The sequence below is a fragment of the Scyliorhinus canicula genome, chromosome 15 (assembly GCF_902713615.1).
Source record: "Scyliorhinus canicula chromosome 15, sScyCan1.1, whole genome shotgun sequence".
NCBI lineage: Eukaryota > Metazoa > Chordata > Chondrichthyes > Carcharhiniformes > Scyliorhinidae > Scyliorhinus > Scyliorhinus canicula.
Window position 1 is genome coordinate 43,165,512 of NC_052160.1, and position 18,017 is coordinate 43,183,528.

General features: G+C 47.7%; 1 protein-coding gene across 9 annotated transcripts in view; it reads left to right on the forward strand.

Annotated features, from left to right (window-relative positions):
- The window catches only part of LOC119978927 (probable helicase with zinc finger domain), a 607,351-nt gene that overhangs the window by 580,631 nt on the left and 8,703 nt on the right, over nucleotides 1-18,017 (forward strand). For all 9 annotated transcript variants that reach the window (XM_038820862.1, XM_038820870.1, XM_038820865.1 and 6 more), the window contains one exon: nucleotides 10,135-10,387. In XM_038820862.1, the coding sequence (XP_038676790.1) occupies nucleotides 10,135-10,387 (253 nt within the window). The remainder of the gene's footprint in view (nucleotides 1-10,134; nucleotides 10,388-18,017) is intronic.

Here is an 18,017-nt window from a genome sequence, read left to right on the forward strand (position 1 = left end):
GCCCAATGCATGGAACAGGTCGCTGCCCACCTTGGTCCATACTGCAGGATGGCTGAGGACTGGTGGAAGGCTGATCACTGGTAGGTAGGTCTCAGAAGTACTAACATCCCTCAACTACTGGTACCATGAAGTGTTGGGCCGTGTAGACTTGTGAAGCTAACATATGCCACCAACACTGAAGAAGATTCAACTCTATTTTATTAACTACTTATAAAATAATAGACATACAAGAACTGTGGGTTTAAACGATGCTAGTTTAACTAGAGACCTGTGCCTGTCCAAACCAGTTGAATCTCTCAGCACGTGGTGTGAGTCTGTACTAAACTTGATGAGCTCTTGTGCTTCTAAGAGGCAGCATCCAGAATGAGCGGGAAAAGTGATGCCCTCTGTCTTTATATAGTGTGTGTTCTAACTGGTGATTGGCTGCGGTGTTTGTGCATGTTGATTGGTCCTAGTGTATGTCCATCAGTATGTGTCTGCACCATGATATACTGGTGTATATTATGACAAACCCAATTGCCTCATGCATCCATGTACCATTCCCCATGTCCTCCATCTTCTTTTGGTTCTATAGGCTGCAGCTGCTGAGACATTGCCTATGGTAGTGTAGATGTCAAATTGAATACTTATGGAAATGGAAATATACAATTGAGTGTTAAATTACAATTTTATTGCTGATATTTTTCCATTGGAAATTGAATGTGGCTTTTAAACAATACTTACCAGCCTACTGCCAGCCACTCTGATCATGAATAATTCCCACTTTAGCCCACACCTCACTGGGAAGTGTTATTTGTCTGACTCCAATGTAGCAGAGGTCTACTTTGATTGATAAATGCTCATTGAAGAGCGTAATGGGTTGCACAAACTAGACTTGTCTACAAACTGACTATCAAGGTGCACATACAGGACCTTGAAATGATTTGTGTGGATCAGAACAGGCAATTATTTCCTGTTATTTCCTGTTGCATTCATGAAAATTCAACTGGATTGTCTTGAAAGCTTTGACAACAGAGAATAAACCTTATTATTTTTTAAACTGACCTTTATTTGATTTTAAAAGAAAAGGTTTCCTTCTACAACACAGCACGTCAGCCAGCTTTAGTTTGAGAAGGTCATGATATATAGCACTTAACCTTTAAAGGAGGCAATCAGCTCGATGGGCTCCATCTGAGCCATTCAGACATTTTATACTTTCAGCTTCATGTGGAAGTGTAGTTAAAAAATCACCAGTTATCACTGAGGTGACTTTGCACCAAGATAATTTTAAAATCTACAAGTGAATGCCAGTATTTTACTGCTTTCCAGATATACACTTTCTCCTACTCTGAAACAGGATTCTAAAGACAAAGCTAATCCCTGGTTGTTTATAGTCCTCTCTACCTTTTTTGGCATCCCATTTAATGGATACCTATACATGGGTTGCTGAATTTTAAAAAATCATATATTGTACATTTGATCTAACGCAGAAAGGTAAAGAGGTTGGTGAATATAATTATTTGTGTAAGCATAATTAATTGATAATCTGATGTAACGTATGATTTTAAAAAAAATTTTCAAGGAGAAATTATACTAAAGAAGTTGCTCGCCCTTAAATTAAACACATCACCAGGACATCTGAATGTCCCAAGGGAAGTAATTGAGGAGGCTATAACTATAGTGCAATGGAACTAAGACCTCACACTACATTTATGAAATATATATATTTATATAGCTGCACGAGAGGGCTGAGTTTGAAAAAATCCAAGAGTGACATCACAGGAGAAAGATAAAGTCATTGGTTGGTGAGAACCTGCTGTAAGGGAAGAACTTTAATAAGCAGAAAATTAGCAAAATTGCATTCATTTAAAAAGAAGTAGCTACTTGGATTTAAGTAAGAGACACAGATAATATAAAAGTGAAGTTAAGTCAAGGGAAGGTAAAATAAAGTAGTATAAAGTAAAATACAGTTAACACATGGGAAGTAAATTAAAGCCATAGCAAGACAGTTTGTTCGTGTGAAATGCACATCCTGTAATATGTGGGAAGCATTGGATGCTGCTGGTTTCCTAGACAACCACGTGCAGGAAGTATCACCAGCTGCAGATACTTGAGCTCCGGGTTTTGGAGCTCGTGTGCAGTTGGACTCATTGTGGCGCATCCACGAGGCTGAGAACTACATGGATAGCACATTCAGAGAGGTAGTCACACTGCAGTTTGGTAGCCTGGAGGCAGGAAGGGAATGGGTGACTGCCAGGCAGTCCAAGAGAACTCAGTACGCACTTCTGGAGTCCTGTGGGGTCAGTTTGGCAATCTGTTTTCTGTTTTGGATACTGGGGAGGGTGTTGGTTCGTCAGAAGAGTGCAGTCAGAGCTAAATCCGTGACACCACAGGCAGCTCTGCTGTTCAGGAGGGAGAAGAAGAAAGGGAAGAGCAGTAGTGACAGAGGATTATTTAATTATGGAAACAGACAGGCGCTTCAGTAGCTGTAGACCTGACTCCAGGATGGTATGTTTGATACCTGGTACCATGGTCAACGATGTCACAGAATGGCTGCAAGATATTTTTATGGGTAGGCTCATCAGCCAAAGATTGTAGTCTATGTAGGTACCAATGACTTGGGTAGGAAAGAGATGGGCAGCATGGTGGCTCAGTGGTTAGCACTGCAGTCTCACGGCGCCGAGGTCCCAGGTTTGTTCCCGGCTCTGGGTCACTGTCCATGTGGAGTTTGTACACTCTCCCCGTGTATGCCTGGGTTTCGCCCCCAAAACACAAAGCTGAGCAGACTAGTTGGATTGAACATGCTAAATTGCCCCGTAATTGGAAAAAAATGAATTGGGTACTCTAAATTTATTTTAAAAAAGGAAAGGGATGAGCGAATTTGAGGGAACTAGGAAGTAGGTTGAAAAGCAGAACCTCAGCACTAATCTCAGGATTACTCCCAGTCCCGTTTGCAAGTGAGTATAGAAATAAGAGAATTTAATTATTAAACGTGGCTGAAATCATAGATTCCCTACAGTGCAGAAAGAGGCCATTCAGACCATCAAGTCTGGAAGACTCTCTGAAAGAGCACTCTACCTAGGCCCAATCCCCCCACCCTATCCCCATAACCCCACCTAGGGGCAATTTTAGCCTCGCCAATCTACCTAACCTGCACATCCTTGGACTGTGGGAGGAAACTGGAGCACCTGAAAGAAACCCACGCAGACACATGAAGAATGTGCAAACTCCACATTGTCACCTGGATCTGATTCCGACTCCAGTCCTCTGGCGCTGTGAGTCTGCAGTGCTAGCCACTGTGCACCATGCCGCCCACAGTGTAGGAGGGAAGGTATCAGAAGGTAAAAGATTTCTGCGGCATTGGGACTAGTTCTAGGGACTGTGCCATCTGTACAAGCCAGACGGTCTACACCTGAACAGGACTGGGACAAATATCCACATCAGGAGTTTTGTTGGTGCTGTTGCGCGTGGTTTATATTAGATTGACAGGGGGATGGAAACCTTTTTTAAAAATAAATTTAAAACATCCAATTCATTTTTTCCAATTAAGAGGCAATTTAATGTGGCCAATCCACCTCCGCTGCACATCTTTGGGTTGTGGGGGTGAGACCCAGGCAGACATGGGGAGAATGTGCAAACTCCACAGGGACAGTGACCCGTGGCCAGGATCGAACCTGGGACTGCGGCGCCATGAAGCAGCAGTGCTAACCACTGCACCACCTTGTTTCCCTGGGGGATCGAAACCTGATGGCAAATTAAGAGCAGGGAATGGGAAATGTAAAATTAGCGAGTGACTCTGGAAGACAAGAAACACGGCTTAAAAAGTGTACAACATAGGAATGTGACAATGTTAAAAGGTATATATATAAATGTAAGGAGTACAGCAAATAAAGACGTTGAGCTGAGGGCACAGATAGACATATGGCAGCATGATGCTATAGCAATAATGGAAACTTGACTTAAAGAGGAACAAAATTGGCAGCTGAACATCCAGAGCTCCCTGGATGACGAGACAGAGAGGAGGATGGAATCAGAGAATAAAATCTTAGAATGGTTACAGCGCAGAAGGAGGCCATTCAGCTGGCTTTTGGCAAGAACAATTAAGTCAAACTTTTTGAGATTGATGTGGCCCTATTTTGACACATCTGGTGATAAAAGTTTAGGTCCAAATCAACTATGAATGGTGAACACAGTAATGCAATACCTGAGCCATTTGGCAAAAGGTAGGGGCTGAAATGAATGGCTGGAAGGCCATATACTGGGAAGAATAGAAGCAGAAATCCTTGGCCATGGTCTTCAAATTGATACCATCAAACCAGGTGATCAACACTGATGTAATGGGGACTATGGAAGAACATGCAGGGAGCAGGCGTTCCAGGTGAAAAATATGTGCAGACCTGATGGAACTACACCACAGGACTTGTATGCTGAATTTTAAAATCTTAAGAGAAGAGCAAGAGGCCCATTTAGGCTATTACACATGTGCCAGCGCTTGAGTTATTCAATTTGCCCTACACCCTGCTTTTTCCCTATAGTCCTGAAAATTAGTCCTCTTCAAGTGCATGTCCCCACATATCTGTACCCCCCCCCCACAAACATCGCTTACAAATTTACACACACTGTATAATGAATATTTTCTTAAAGTTGCAGACTTGACCTTGGCCACTTCATTCTGAATTAAATAACTTGTCACTTCCAGAAAGGGGAAAATAAACTTAATTGAAGTAACTAATCCACAAATTAGGTTATAAAGTATTTTATTTTACCAGCCAAGGGCAACAATAATTACAATTGCAGAACTCTCGATCACCAAGGATTTTCACAAAGGTAATTATAGTTCCACTTTGTGCGGTGGTGAGGGCGGAGCCTAACACAAGTCAGCTGAGGCGGCAGGCCCGAATCCAGGACGCGGCATGTAGAGGGGGAGTGGCACAGGGAGTGGCTTTTTTTTTGAGGAAGAAAGAAAAATAATAAGTCGCTAGAGGATGCAAAAAGGGCCGCGAGGAGTAGTGTGAAGAAGGGAGAAAACGAGGGTTCTCTGTCAAGTGAGAGGGCCAGCAAAAGCGCTGACAAGGTGGCGGAGGCCAGACCGCATGGTGGGGCCGCACTACTTACGGTGGAAAAGATGATCGAGGTGATGGCTGTGGAGCTGGAGAAGCAGTTTGCGAGGCACATGGAGTCATTGAAGAAGGACATGGAGGTCGCAATGAAATCATTGGTGGAGGAGGCAATCGCTCCGGTGAGGGTACCTGTGGCAAAGACATCGGCCGAGGTGAGAGAACACGAGAATGTGCAAACTCCACATGGACCGTGACCCAGAATCTGGGACCTCCGCGCCGTGAGGCAGCAGCACTAACCACTGCGCCACCGTGCTGCCTTAGACCAGCTCATCTCAATGGGGGATCGAGCTTCAGAGAGTGGTGGGTTCAACAGAGGGCTCCGAGCATAGCTCGAAGATTTGGAGAACCGCTCGAGGCGGCACAATCTGAGAATTGTGGGCTGGCCTGAAGGGGCAGAGGGCTCGATGCCAACAGATTACTTTGCTATGATGCTGGCGGAATTGATGGGGGAGGGTGAGGAGCCCTCCTGGTATGTACTGGAACGAGCTCATCGGTCGTTAAGACCGAAACCCAAAGTAAATGAGCCAAAAAGAGCAGTAATTATCTGCTTCCATAAATACCACGTGAAGGAGAAGGTATTAAACTGTGCTAGCAGAAGCAGGAGGTGCAGTGGGCTGGTGCTAGAGTTCGGATACCAGGACTTGACGGTGGAATTGGCGAAGAGACGAGCGGCATTCGGCCAAGTAAAGGCCACACTGTTCAACAAGGGGGTGGGATTTGGTATGGTATACCCAGCGAAGCTGAGGGTGACGTACAACACAAAAGATTTTTGTTTCAAAACGGTGGAGGCGGCTGAGGCATTCATGAAGGCAGAAAGCTTGGGACAGAAGTGAGTAGTGGAGCTGGAAGAGAGATCATGGACTGTGATTGGGGAGCAGGAAAATGTTTAAATGTTATAACTTTCTTTTCATTGACCTGTATTGTAACTTACGTGACTTCTCATTGTTATCGAGTTTAAGTTTTTGTTTGGTTTGATTGGAATTCTTTGATGCAATGGTTCTATGTTATTTTATTGAATTGTATGGGTTCAATTGTTTTTCTTTTTCTTCTGGAACTGGGTGAGAGGGGGAGGTATGCGCCTTAGGAGGGGGGAGGGGGGGGGGCACCCGCGCTAGCTAACTAAAGTCAGCTAGTGAACAGAGGTAAGGTGAGAGGAGGGCTGTGGACATTGGGGCCTGGTTAGCAGGTTTCGATGGGCCTGCAAGGCGAGCAAAGGGGACGAGGAGAGGATCCATACTGGGTGAAATTTCTTTGAGTGGAAGTCAGGGAGGGATTCTGGGAAGGGGGGAGGGGGTTCGATGTTAATAATAAATAGGGGCGGGTCAGGCTCATGGGGCAGGGCCCAGTGGTATTATGATGGTGGATAAGAAGGGTGAGACCCCCAGTTAGGATAGTCACGTGGAACATGAGGGGGTTGGGAGATCCAGACAAGAGTCAAGGGTGCTTGCGAATCTTATAAGTTTGAAGGCCAATGTAGCAATGCTGCAGGAGATTCACATGAGGGTGAAGGACCAGGTGAGACTTAAAAAGGGTTGGGTTAGCCAGGTGTTTTACTCTGGATTTGATGGAAGGGCTCGAGGGGGAGCAGTAATGGTCTGCAAAAGGGTACGCTTTCAGATGGAGAAGGTGGTTGCAGATCAGAGGGTAGATATGTGATTGTGGCAGGGATGCTGGAGGGGAGGCTAGTTGGGCTGGTAAGTGTATATTGTCTCAATTGGGACGATGTGGGATTCACGAAGAAGGTGTGTGGGGCCATCTCCGACTTGGGCTCACACATAGATACATAGAAGATAGGAACAGGAGGAGGCCTTTTGGCCCTTCGAGCCTGCTCAGCCATTCATCACGATCAAGGCTGATCATCCAACTCAATAGCCTAACCCTGCTTTCTCCCCATAGCCTTTGATCCTATTCTCCCCAAGTGCTATATCCAGCCGCATCTTGAATATATTCAAAGTTTTAGCGTCAACTACTTCCTGCGGTAATGAATTCCACAGGCTCAACACTCTTTGTGTGAAGAAGTGTCTCCTTATCTCTGTCCGAAATGGTTTACCCTGAATCCTCAGGCTGTGGCCCCTGGTTCTAGACACACCTATCATCGGTAACATCTTCCCTGCATCTACCCTGTCTAGTCCTGTTAGAATTTTATAAATCTCTATGAGATTTCCCCTCATTCTTCTGAACTCCAGCGAGAACAACCCCAACCTAGTCAATCTCTCCTCATATGACCTCAGTCTGGTAAACCTTCGCTGCACTCCCTCGAGAGCAAGAACATCCTTCCTCAGAGAAGACCAAAACTGCACACAATACTCCCAAGTGTGGCCTCGCCAAGGCACTGTACAATTGCAGCAACACATCCCTGCTTCTATATTTGAAACCTTTTGCAATGAAGACCAACATACCATTCGCCTTCTTTACCGCCTGCTGCACCTGCATGCTTACCTTCAGCGAATGGCGCACAAGGACACCCAGGTCCCGCTGCATACTCCGCTCTTCCAATTTACAACCATTCGGGTAGTAATCTGCCTTCCTGTTTTTGCTTCCAAAATGAATAACCTCACACTTATCTAAATTATACTGCATCTGCCATTGGTTTGCCCAACCTGTCCAGCTCTTGGACCCCTGCAACATCGTCACAGTTTTCCCTCCCACCTAATTTGGTATCATCTGCAAACTTTGAGATGTTACATTTTGTTCCCTCATCCAAATCATTAATATATATTGTGAATAGCTGGGGTACCAGCATAGATCCTTGTGGTACCCTACTGGTTACTGCCTGCCTGCCAATTTGAAAAGGACCCGTTAATCCCGACTCATTGTTTCCTCTCTGCCAACCAGTTTTCTAGCCACCTCAATACATTTCCCCCAATCCCATGCGCTCTAATTTTGCACAATAATCTCTTATGCGGGACTTTGTCAAACGCATGAAACACACAAACTAATAGTGGGGGGGGGACTAGAACTTGGTGCAGGAGCCAAGTTGGACAGGTCACGGCCACGCTCGCTGGTCCCATCCGGGGGGGGGGGGGGGGGGGGGGCAAGCCGTTGACTGGGTTAATGGTGGAATTGGGAGGGGTGGACCCTTGGGAGGTTTCAGTATCCGAGGGAGCGGGAGTACCCGTTCTTCTCAACGGTCCATATGATATACTCGCAGATCGCCTTTCTTGTGGTGGGGAAGGCCTTGCTGGCTGGGGTTAAGGGGCCGAAGCACTCGGCAATTGCAAGGGGTGGTACAGAGGCCGGGGTGGAAATTAGATTTGGTACTGTTGGCGACCGAGGGTGCTGTGACAAAATTGAAAAAGTAATCGAGGAATATGTAGGTCTCAACTGCATGGGTGAGCTGTCGAAGGCGGTTGTCTGGGAGGCTCTAAAGGCGGTGGTGAGGGGTGAAGTGATCTTGTTTAAGGCTAGGGTGGGCAAAGAGGAGTGATGCTGGAGGTAGATGGGAGTTATGCAGGAGATGGGGACCCAGCGAAGTTGGAAAAGAGGAAGGAACTACAGGCGAGCTTTGACCGACTATTGACCAGGAAGGTGGTGCACCAATTGAGGCGAGCAGGTGGTGCACCAATTGAGGCGAGCAAGTGGTGCAGTTTACGAACATGGAGAGAAGGTTGGGGGGGGGGGGATGTTGGCGGGTCAACATAGAACATAGACCATACAGTGCAGAAGGAGGCCATTCGGCCCATCAAGTCTGCACCAACCCACTTAAGCCCTCACTTCGACTCTATCTCCGTAACCCATTAACCTCTCCTAACCTTTTTGGTCACTAAGGCAAATTTATCATGGCCAATCCCACGTCTTTGCACTGTGGCAGGAAACCGGAGCACCCGGAGGAAATCCATGCAGACACGGGGAGAACGTGCAGACTCTGCACAGACAGTGACTCAGCAGGGAATCGAACCTGGGACCCTCACACTGTGAAGCCACAGTGCTGTCCACTTGTGCTACCGTGCTCCCTACAGAGGGAGGCAGTGGCAAGGGAAATTGTCGAATTGCGGGACAAGGCAGGGAGGTTGGTGGTAGCTCCGGATCAGATTAAAAAGGTGTGTAACAAATTCTATGAGACGTTGTACAGGTCCTGGGGGAGACCGGGTGATACAGAAATTTCTAGATGGGCTGCAGTAACCAAGGTTAGCGGAGAGGGACAGGGCTACATTAGAAGGGGTGATAGTGGAGCAGGAGATAAATGATGCGATTGGGAGGACGCATCGGGGAAGGTGGCAGGGCCGGATGGGTTTCCGGTGAAATATTATTTAAAAATTCAAGGATAAGCTGGTACCACTGATGGTGGGGATGTTTGAAGAGGCGATAGGGAAGGGGGTGTTACCACAAACTTTGGGGCAGGCATCGATTTCCCTGTTGCTTAAAACAGTTAAGGATCCGACGTAGTGTGGGTCGTATAGGCCCATATCACTTTTAAACATGGACTCAAAGGTATTGCCAAAGGTACTGGCAGGTAGGCTGGAGGAATGCCTCCGGAAGGTGATAGGTGAAGATCAGATCGGGTTTGTGAGAGGAGAATAAAAATATTTTTTAAAAATAGCTCCACTTTGTGCATTCTACCAAATGACTATTCTCACATGATTTGCATCATCTTCAGTCATACCGTTCAATCACATCAACACTGTTAGCTTTTGATGCCTGTTGCCAATCTGATTATGATTGAATCAACTTTCCAAACATACTTTTGGGTGTGTTCTGGCCTCCAAGAGGACCAATCATATACAGATATTGACACGTGTTGCAAATAAACACAATCATGTTAAATACACATGCACATGTCATAAAAATGTTTAATGACAGAATTCAGAACAAAACCATCTCTAAATGCCTCAGGTCAGGTGAGAGGTCAACTCTTTTTAAATGCCACCATAAATTACCTGACCTGTGTTTGTTTGTTGCTTAAAATAGGTTTGAGAGTAAACAAATATTCTCTACTGTAGCACAGAGGTGCTCATATTGTATACTGAGTTGCCTCATTCAGTTTTGATTGAAGGTTTTTCTGTGATTGCATACATTGTCTTATTTTCCTTTCCAGGCTGAAGTCAGAGTGTCAGGCAGACCGCTGTATCAGAGGCATTCTGCATCCAGCCCTCTTGGAGCTTCCTCGATGGAAAGTAGCCAGGGACCAAGTCCATACTGCAGCCCAGATCAGCAGTTATCACCCGACCCAACCAACCAGTTGGCAGGGGACCCGGATACAGAGCTTTATAATACCATCAGTACTTACAATGTCCAGTCCCCCGTGTTGAGTCCAGAAAGAATTGTATACAATGGGCAATTTTTAACAGGTATTTATATTTCACTTTGTAATAAGTGGATCCTTTTAATGTTTTAAAGGATTTTTTTCCTACTTTAGTACTGGTGATAACGTATTTAATGTAACTACTAAAGTAAAAGCAAACTACTACAGATGTTTGAGATTTGAAACAAAAACAAAATACTGGAAAAAACACAGCAGGTCTGGCAGCATCTGTAGAGAGAAACAGAGTTAATGTTTTGAGTCCAATATGACTTTTCTTTGAACTCTTCCAAAGAAGAATCATATTGGACATGAAACATTAATTCCATTTCTTTCTTCACAATTGCTGCCAGAGCTGCTGAGTTTTTACAGCACCTCTTGTTTTTATTAAAACAACTACTGTTTGTTTCTGGGGAAGAGCCAGTGTTGCTGCACTGGATAGTTCATGAAATAGTAGCAGATGAGATCACGGCTAGGAGATGTGGTGCTATAGCGAAGCAGGAAAAAGCAAAATAGGTCACTCTTGTTTCAACACATTTGTCAGAATTATCTTTTTTTAAATAAATTTAGAATATCCAATTAATTTTTTCCAATTAAGGGGCAATTTAGCATGGCCAATCCACCTACCCTGCACATCTTTTGGGTTGTGGGGGCGAAACCCACGCAAACACGGGGAGAATGTGCAAATTCCACACGCACAGTGACCCAGAGCCGGGATCGAACCTGGGACCTCGGCACCGTGAGGCAGTGACCCACCGCGCCACCATGCTGCCTGTCAGAATTGTCTTTTGAGCAATTTTCCCTGGTGCTCATAGGCATATGATGCAACTCATAATTAAACAATTTGGGGAAAAGGTGTATCAATTGCAATGAGCATGCCTGAAATAATTCTTACTTCCTGTGTTGGATGTAAGCTTCTCTGTTATTGACAGGTGAAAATCATGAGAGAGATTTTCCCAGCTCTTCGTGTACAAAAACGCGTGGAACTATTTTTTGCTTTTATAAACACAAACTACTTAATTCCTGAATTGAACTAGCAACAAAGAGAAATATAATATGGGACAGCTGGTGGCAACTTAAAAATTCAAGTAATAAATCTGGTTTAAACTACCTTGGGCAGGGTTATGGGAACCAGAAGGTAACATTATAGAGGAAAAAGCAAGGTGCACAAAGAATTGGGAGAGGCAGATTGCTCTTGAGAAAGAAATGATAAGCTATTAAAGTGAGGTCAGAGTACACTTCCGGTGGCGGCTATGAAGGAGTAAGTCGCACATTTGGTGGATCCCGCTCGGGTCGGACTTTTGGACCTTTTCCCCAATTTTCTCCCGGACTTGAGCTGTAAAACTGAAGATAGAGGCAATTGTTACTGAATTCCCACATCGGTGCATGGAGAGAAGGAGTAGAAGTGCTCGTAAAGGCAGAAGCAGAAAGACAGAGAAGGCTTGGGCTGAAGCTGGAGCGGGAGACAGCATTGCGGACGACCGGACCTCTGGTTTGTTGACCCAGCGGTCAACAGAGCAGCTGATGCAAGTTATTCTGGAAGGCTTTGCAAAGCAGAAACGGGACTGCTTGGACCCGATAAAAGAGTCGATTGAACGGCTGGAGCTTAGATTGGACGCCCAAGATCGGGGGATCCAGAAGGTGGAGAAGGTGCTGGCTGAGCAGGAGGAACATGAAATGAAAATGAAATGAAACTGACATCAAACTGCGGTGGAGTTGGATGTGGGGATGCTGAGAGACCAGCAGAAAAAACTCCTGGAGAACCTAGAGAATAGGTGCCGCCGGCAGAACTTGAAAATCGTTGGGCTCCCGGAGGGGTCCGAAGGAGCGGACGCTGGGGCATACATCGCAGATATGTTTGAGAAGCTGCTGGGGGATGGGGCGTTCTCCCGACCCATGGAGGTGGACAGTGCTCACAGAGCACTTGCGAGGAAGCCGCGAACGGGAGAACCCCGAGGGAAATAGTGGTGTGATTCCACAGGTACTTGGATAAGGTGCTCATTCTACAGTGGGCGAAGCAGACGCGCAGCTGTAAATGGGACAATGGTATCCTGTGGGTCTACCAAGACCTGAGTGTGGAGGTGGCCAGGAGAGGAGCAGGCTTCTACCAGATTAGGTCGATCCTTTTTAAGAAAAAGGTGAAGTTTGGACTGTTGTATCCAGCCCGTCTCTGGGTCGCGTACGAGGAACAACACTTTTATTTCGAGTCGCCTGAAGACGAGCTGGACTTCGTGTAAAGGAAAAGACCAGTGGTGGACTGAGAACTTTTGAACTTTTCTGCAACGTTCATTTTTTTTTTTTTGTTTCTCTGTTCTTTAAAATAAAAAAATCTTGTTTTTCGTTTTATGAAAGCTGTTTGTAATGCCTTCTGTATTGATTTGGGACCAGTGGCAGGACTGGGTAAATTAAGGTTTTCATTTGCACTGTTGGGGGATGGAGGTGTGCTTGTTTAGATTTTGGTGTTTTTCTATCAGGCAATTGTTTGATGTTGGAGTATGTTTGTATGAGCGGGGAGGAGGGTGGGGAGGGAACAATAGGTGAAAGCCTATCCGGTGCCGGGGATGGCGGCCACCAAGCTACCTGGGTGGGCTAGTTCACGGAAGGGCAGTCGGGGTCTGTGCATATGTTCAGTTTATCAAAGGGGTTTGGTTACAGAGTGTTGTTACTAGCGGGGGGGGGGGGGGGGGGGGGGGGGGGCGATTTTCTGCTAATGAAGGAGGGACTTGGGCCAAGGGACAGAGAGGAGGTTGGGGGTGGAGGCTACCTGGGGATGGGCCGGTGGAGGCGTAGAGCATGGGCTGGAGGCGGGCCCAAAAAAGGGGATGGCTGATCGGCGAAGGGAGGGGCAATGAGCCCCCCAACTGGGCAGATCACCTGGAATGTTCGAGGGTTAAATCAGCTGGTCAAGAGGGCACGTGTGTTCGCGCATCTTGGGGGACTGAAGGCGGACGTGGCAATGTTGCAGGAGACGCATCTTAGAGTAACTGACCATTTGATTGAGGAAAGGCTGGGTCTGTCAGGTCTTTCACTCGATTCACTAGATTCAAAGACTAGACGGGTCGCGATCCTGATCAATAAGCGGGTGGTGTTTGAGGTGGGTAGAAGAGTTTTGGATGTGGGAGGTGGTACATTATGGTAAGTGGGAAACTGGAGCGGGTGCAGGTGGTATTAGTAAATGTGTATGCGCCAAATTGGGATGATGTGGAGTTTATAAAGAGGATGTTGGGAAGATACCGGACCTGGACTCACACAGATTGGTCATGGGAGGGGACTTCAACACAGTTATTGACCCTGGCTTGGACCGATCAAGCTCGAAAACGGGCAGCGTGCCAGCAATGGCAAAGGAACTAAAAGGGTTCATGGAGCAGAATTGAGGGGGGGGGGGGTAGTTCCATGGAGATTTGGGCAGCTGAGGGTGAAGGAGTTCTCCTTCTCCTCACACGTGCATAAAGTGTACTCCTGGATCAAATTCTTAATTTTGAGCAGGGCCTTACTGGCAGGGGTGGTGGACATGGGGTACTCGGCGATCACAATCTCAGACCATGCTCCGCACTGGGTTGACCTGCGGGTTAGTAAAGACAGTAACCAGCGCGCGCACTGGAGGTTAGATGTGGGACTTTTGGCTGACGAAGGGGTGTGCGAGCAGCTGAGGAAATGTATTCAGAACTACCTGCAGGTCAACGACATGGGGGAAATTTCAGCAGCGGTGGTCTGGGAAGCACTGAAGGCGGTGGTCAGAGGAGAGCTGATCTTGATACGGGCCCAAAGGGAGAAGGTGGACAGGGCAGAAGGACCGACTGGTTAAGGAGATACTAAAGATCGATAGGAAGTTTGCGGAGACTCCAGAGGCAGGGCTTTTAAGGGAACGGTGGAGGCTACAGGCGGAGTTCAGCTTGTTAACCACAAGGAGGGCGGTGGAGCAGCTGGGAAAGGCGAGGGAGGTGATCTTTGAGTGTGGAGAGAAGGCGCAGCTTAGAAAGATGGAGACAGCCAGGGAGATAAGGAAAGTAAATGACGGAGATGGGAACCTGGTTGGAGATTCAGCAGAACTCAATAAGATTTCTACAGTAGACTGTATAGGTTGTAACCCCCTCTGGGGCCAGAGGGGATGAGGCACTTCTTGGGGGGGGGGGGAGCTGAATTTCCCAAAGGTGGACGGGGAGTTGGTAGAAGGGCTGGGGGCCCCGATCGGGTTAGAAGAGATAGTGGAGGGTCTGAAGGCCATGCAGGCGGGTAAAGCCCCGGGGCTGGACAGGTACCCAGTGGAGTTTTATAAAAGGTTCTCTGGGATATTGGGACCTGTGTTGATGAGGATGTTCAATGGGGCAAGGGAAAGAGGGGGGCTGCCCCCGACAATGTCACAGGCCACGACTTCACTGATTCTGAAGCGAGACAAGAACCCGGAGCTATGTGGGTCCTTCAGGCCGATATCCCTGTTGAATGTGGATGCCAAACTGCTGGCCAAAAATTTGTCCTCCAGGATTGAGGATTGTGTTCTGAACGTTATTGGGGAGGATCAGACGCGGTTTGTTAAAGGTAGGCAGTTGGTGGCCAATGTAAGAAGGCTGTTAAATGTGATCATGATGCCCCGGAAGGTAGGGAGGTGGAGGAAGTAATTGCAATGGATGCAGAAAAGGCTTTTGATCGGGTAGAATGGGATTATCTGTGGGAGGTCCTGGGACGGTTTGGATTTGGGCGTGGCTTTATTGACTGGGTCAGGTTGCTGTATCAGGCTCCTGTGGAAGGGGGGGGGCGTTGCAGCACAGGGTCTCACTCTATGCAGACAAACTGCTTCTGTATGTATGTTGCTGCTTCCTTTTACTTGTCTTTTCTTATGGCTCTGTTCCAATTATGGCAATCAGTGGGTTTGCTCTTCTTTCTTTTGATATCTATGTTCTAATGCTCAGAGTCGCCAGGTATCAAATGATACCACCATAAGGTTCAACCGGCTATCGATCAAAGAGCCAAACACCAGTTAGTTAGTTCAAGGTCAAGGGTACTTTATTTACACACAATTAGTCATGCAACATAAACACTACTAGTTAACTACACCTATCGACTAAGACAACCTGTAGTTAACTTCGGGCACCCGGCTTAGGTCAGAGAAACAGTGGCCACTGTTCGATTCGGGATCTATCGAGTTTGAAGGAGTAGCTGCTGCTCAGCTAGGCTCATCCGTCTGGCAGTGAGCGCTGAACTTGGACTTGCTTCTGGTGTTGCTGCAATTGGAAATGGTCGTGACTGGGTACCAGGTCCAAGAGAGGACGAACATATGGCGGACTCTCCTCTTATACTTGGGGGTTTTCGCGCTCTTTTGGGCGGTCCTTCAGTTTGGACCCCACTAATTGGGTGATCCCTGATCACTCTGTTTGATTGCTAACGAATGAGTGGGTGGGGATCTGCATGACTGGGCATGTTCCAAGCGGTCACTGACCCCATTGTTTATGCTTCCCCTGAACAGGGAGTGGCGCCGAAATGTCTGGGACTGTACCAATCGCTCGAGTACCAGTCCAGAAATCATGAGGATTCTGGGGGAATTTGGCCTGTTTTGGGTGTAAACTAAATATGGGGAAAGTGAGATGTTTGCGGTCCAAGCGAGGGGACAGGAGAGGCGATGGGGAGCATTCATTTAGATTAGTTCGCGGGAAGCTTTAGGTATCTAGGCATTCAAGTGGCGCGGGAATGGGACCGGCTGCATAAATTAAATCTGGCCCGACTAGTAGACCAAATGAAGGACGATTTTTGGAGATGGGATGTGCTCCGCAGACGGTGAAGATGACGGTCCTCCCGAGATTCCGGTTCGTGTTTCAATGTCTCCCCATCTTTATTCCGCAGTCCTTTTTTAAACGGGTCAACAAAGTGATGTCTGGCTTTTGTTTGGACGGGCAAGACCCCACGGGTAAGGAAGGTAATGCTTAAGCAGAGTCAGGGAGAGGGCGGGCTGGCGCTGCCAAATTTTAGTAACTATTACTGGGTGGCGAATATAGCCATGAACGGGAAGTGGGTGGTGGGGAAAGGGTCGGCATGGGAGCTTATGGAGGCGGCTTCATGCAAGGGCACCTGTTTGGGGGCGTTGGTTACTGCGCCTCTGCCGTTCCCGCCGGAACGGTACTCCACCAGCCCCATAGTGGTGGCGGCCCTGAGAGTCCGGGGGCAATGGAGAAGACAAGTGGGAGCAGAGGGACCATCGGTCTGGTCCCCAATCAGTAATAATCACTGGTTTTCCCCAGGAAGTATGGATGGGGGGGGTTCCGGATATGGCGGAGAGCAGGGATTGAGAGGATGGTGGATATGTTTATGGAGGGGAGCTTTCCAGGGCGCTGGAGGAGAAGTTTGGGTTGGCGAGGGGAAACAAATTCAGGTATCTGCAGGTGCGGGACTTCCTCCGTAAACAGGTGTCAACCTTCCCGCTCCTACCGCTAAGGGGGATTCAGGACAGGGTAGTTTCCAGAGTGTGGGGAGGAGAAGGGAGCGTATCGGACATTTACAAGGAACTTATGGGGTCAGAGGAGACGCAGACCGAGGCGCTGAAGCGCAAGTGGGAGGAGAAGCTGGGAGGAGAGATCGAGGATGGTCTATGGGCGGACATGTTGAGTAGAGGCAACATGTACCAGGCTCAGCCTGATACAATTTAAGGTTGTTCACCGGGCTCACGTGACAGTGGTACAGATGAGCAGATTCTTTGGGGTTGAAGACAGGTGTGCAAAATGTGCGGGAGGACCAGCGAACCATGTCCACATGTTCTGGGCATGTCCGAAGCTTAGGGGATTTTGGCAGGGGTTTGCAGCTGTTTTACATAGAATTTACAGTGCAGAAGGAGGCCATTCAGTCCATCGAGTCTGCACCGGCTCTTGGAAAGAGCACCCTACCCCCTACCCAAGGTCAACACCTCCACCCTATCCCCATAACTCAGTAACCCCACCCAACACTAAGGGCAATTTTGGACACTAAGGGCAATTTATCATGGCTAATCCGCCTAACCTGCACATCTTTGGACTGTGGGAGGAAACCGGAGCACCCGGAGGAAACCCACACACACACGGGGAGGATGTGCAGACTCCGCACAGACAGTGACCCAAGCCGGATTCGAACCTGGGACCATGGAGCTGTGAAGCGATTGCGCTATCCACAATGCTACCGTGCTGCCCACTTTAAAAAAAAAAAATTTTAGGAGTACCCAATTCATTTGTTTCAATTAAGGGGCAATTTAGCACGGTCAATCTAGCCTGCACATCTTTGGGTTGTGGGGGGCGAAACCCACGCAAACACAGAGAGAATGTGCAAACTCACACGGACAGTGACCCAGAGCCGGGATCGAACCTGGGACCTCGGCGCTGTGAGGCTGCAGGGCTAACCCACTGCGCCACCATGCTGGCCCCATGTTAAGTCCACAGTGTTAAAAACAAGGGTGGCGCTGAGTCCAGAGGTGGCAATGTTCGGGCTGTCGGAAGACCCGCAAGTCCAGGAGGAGAAAGAGGCTGACGTTCTGGCCTTTGATTCCCTGGTAGCCCGGAGACGGATACTATTAGCTTGGAGGGACTCAAAGCCCCTGAAGTCAGAGACCTGGCTATCGGACATGGCTAGCTTTCTCTGTTTGGTGAAAATCAAGTTTGCCTTGAGAGGGTCACTGTTAGGGTTCGCCCGGAGGTGGCAGCCGTTCGTCGACTTCTTCACGGAAA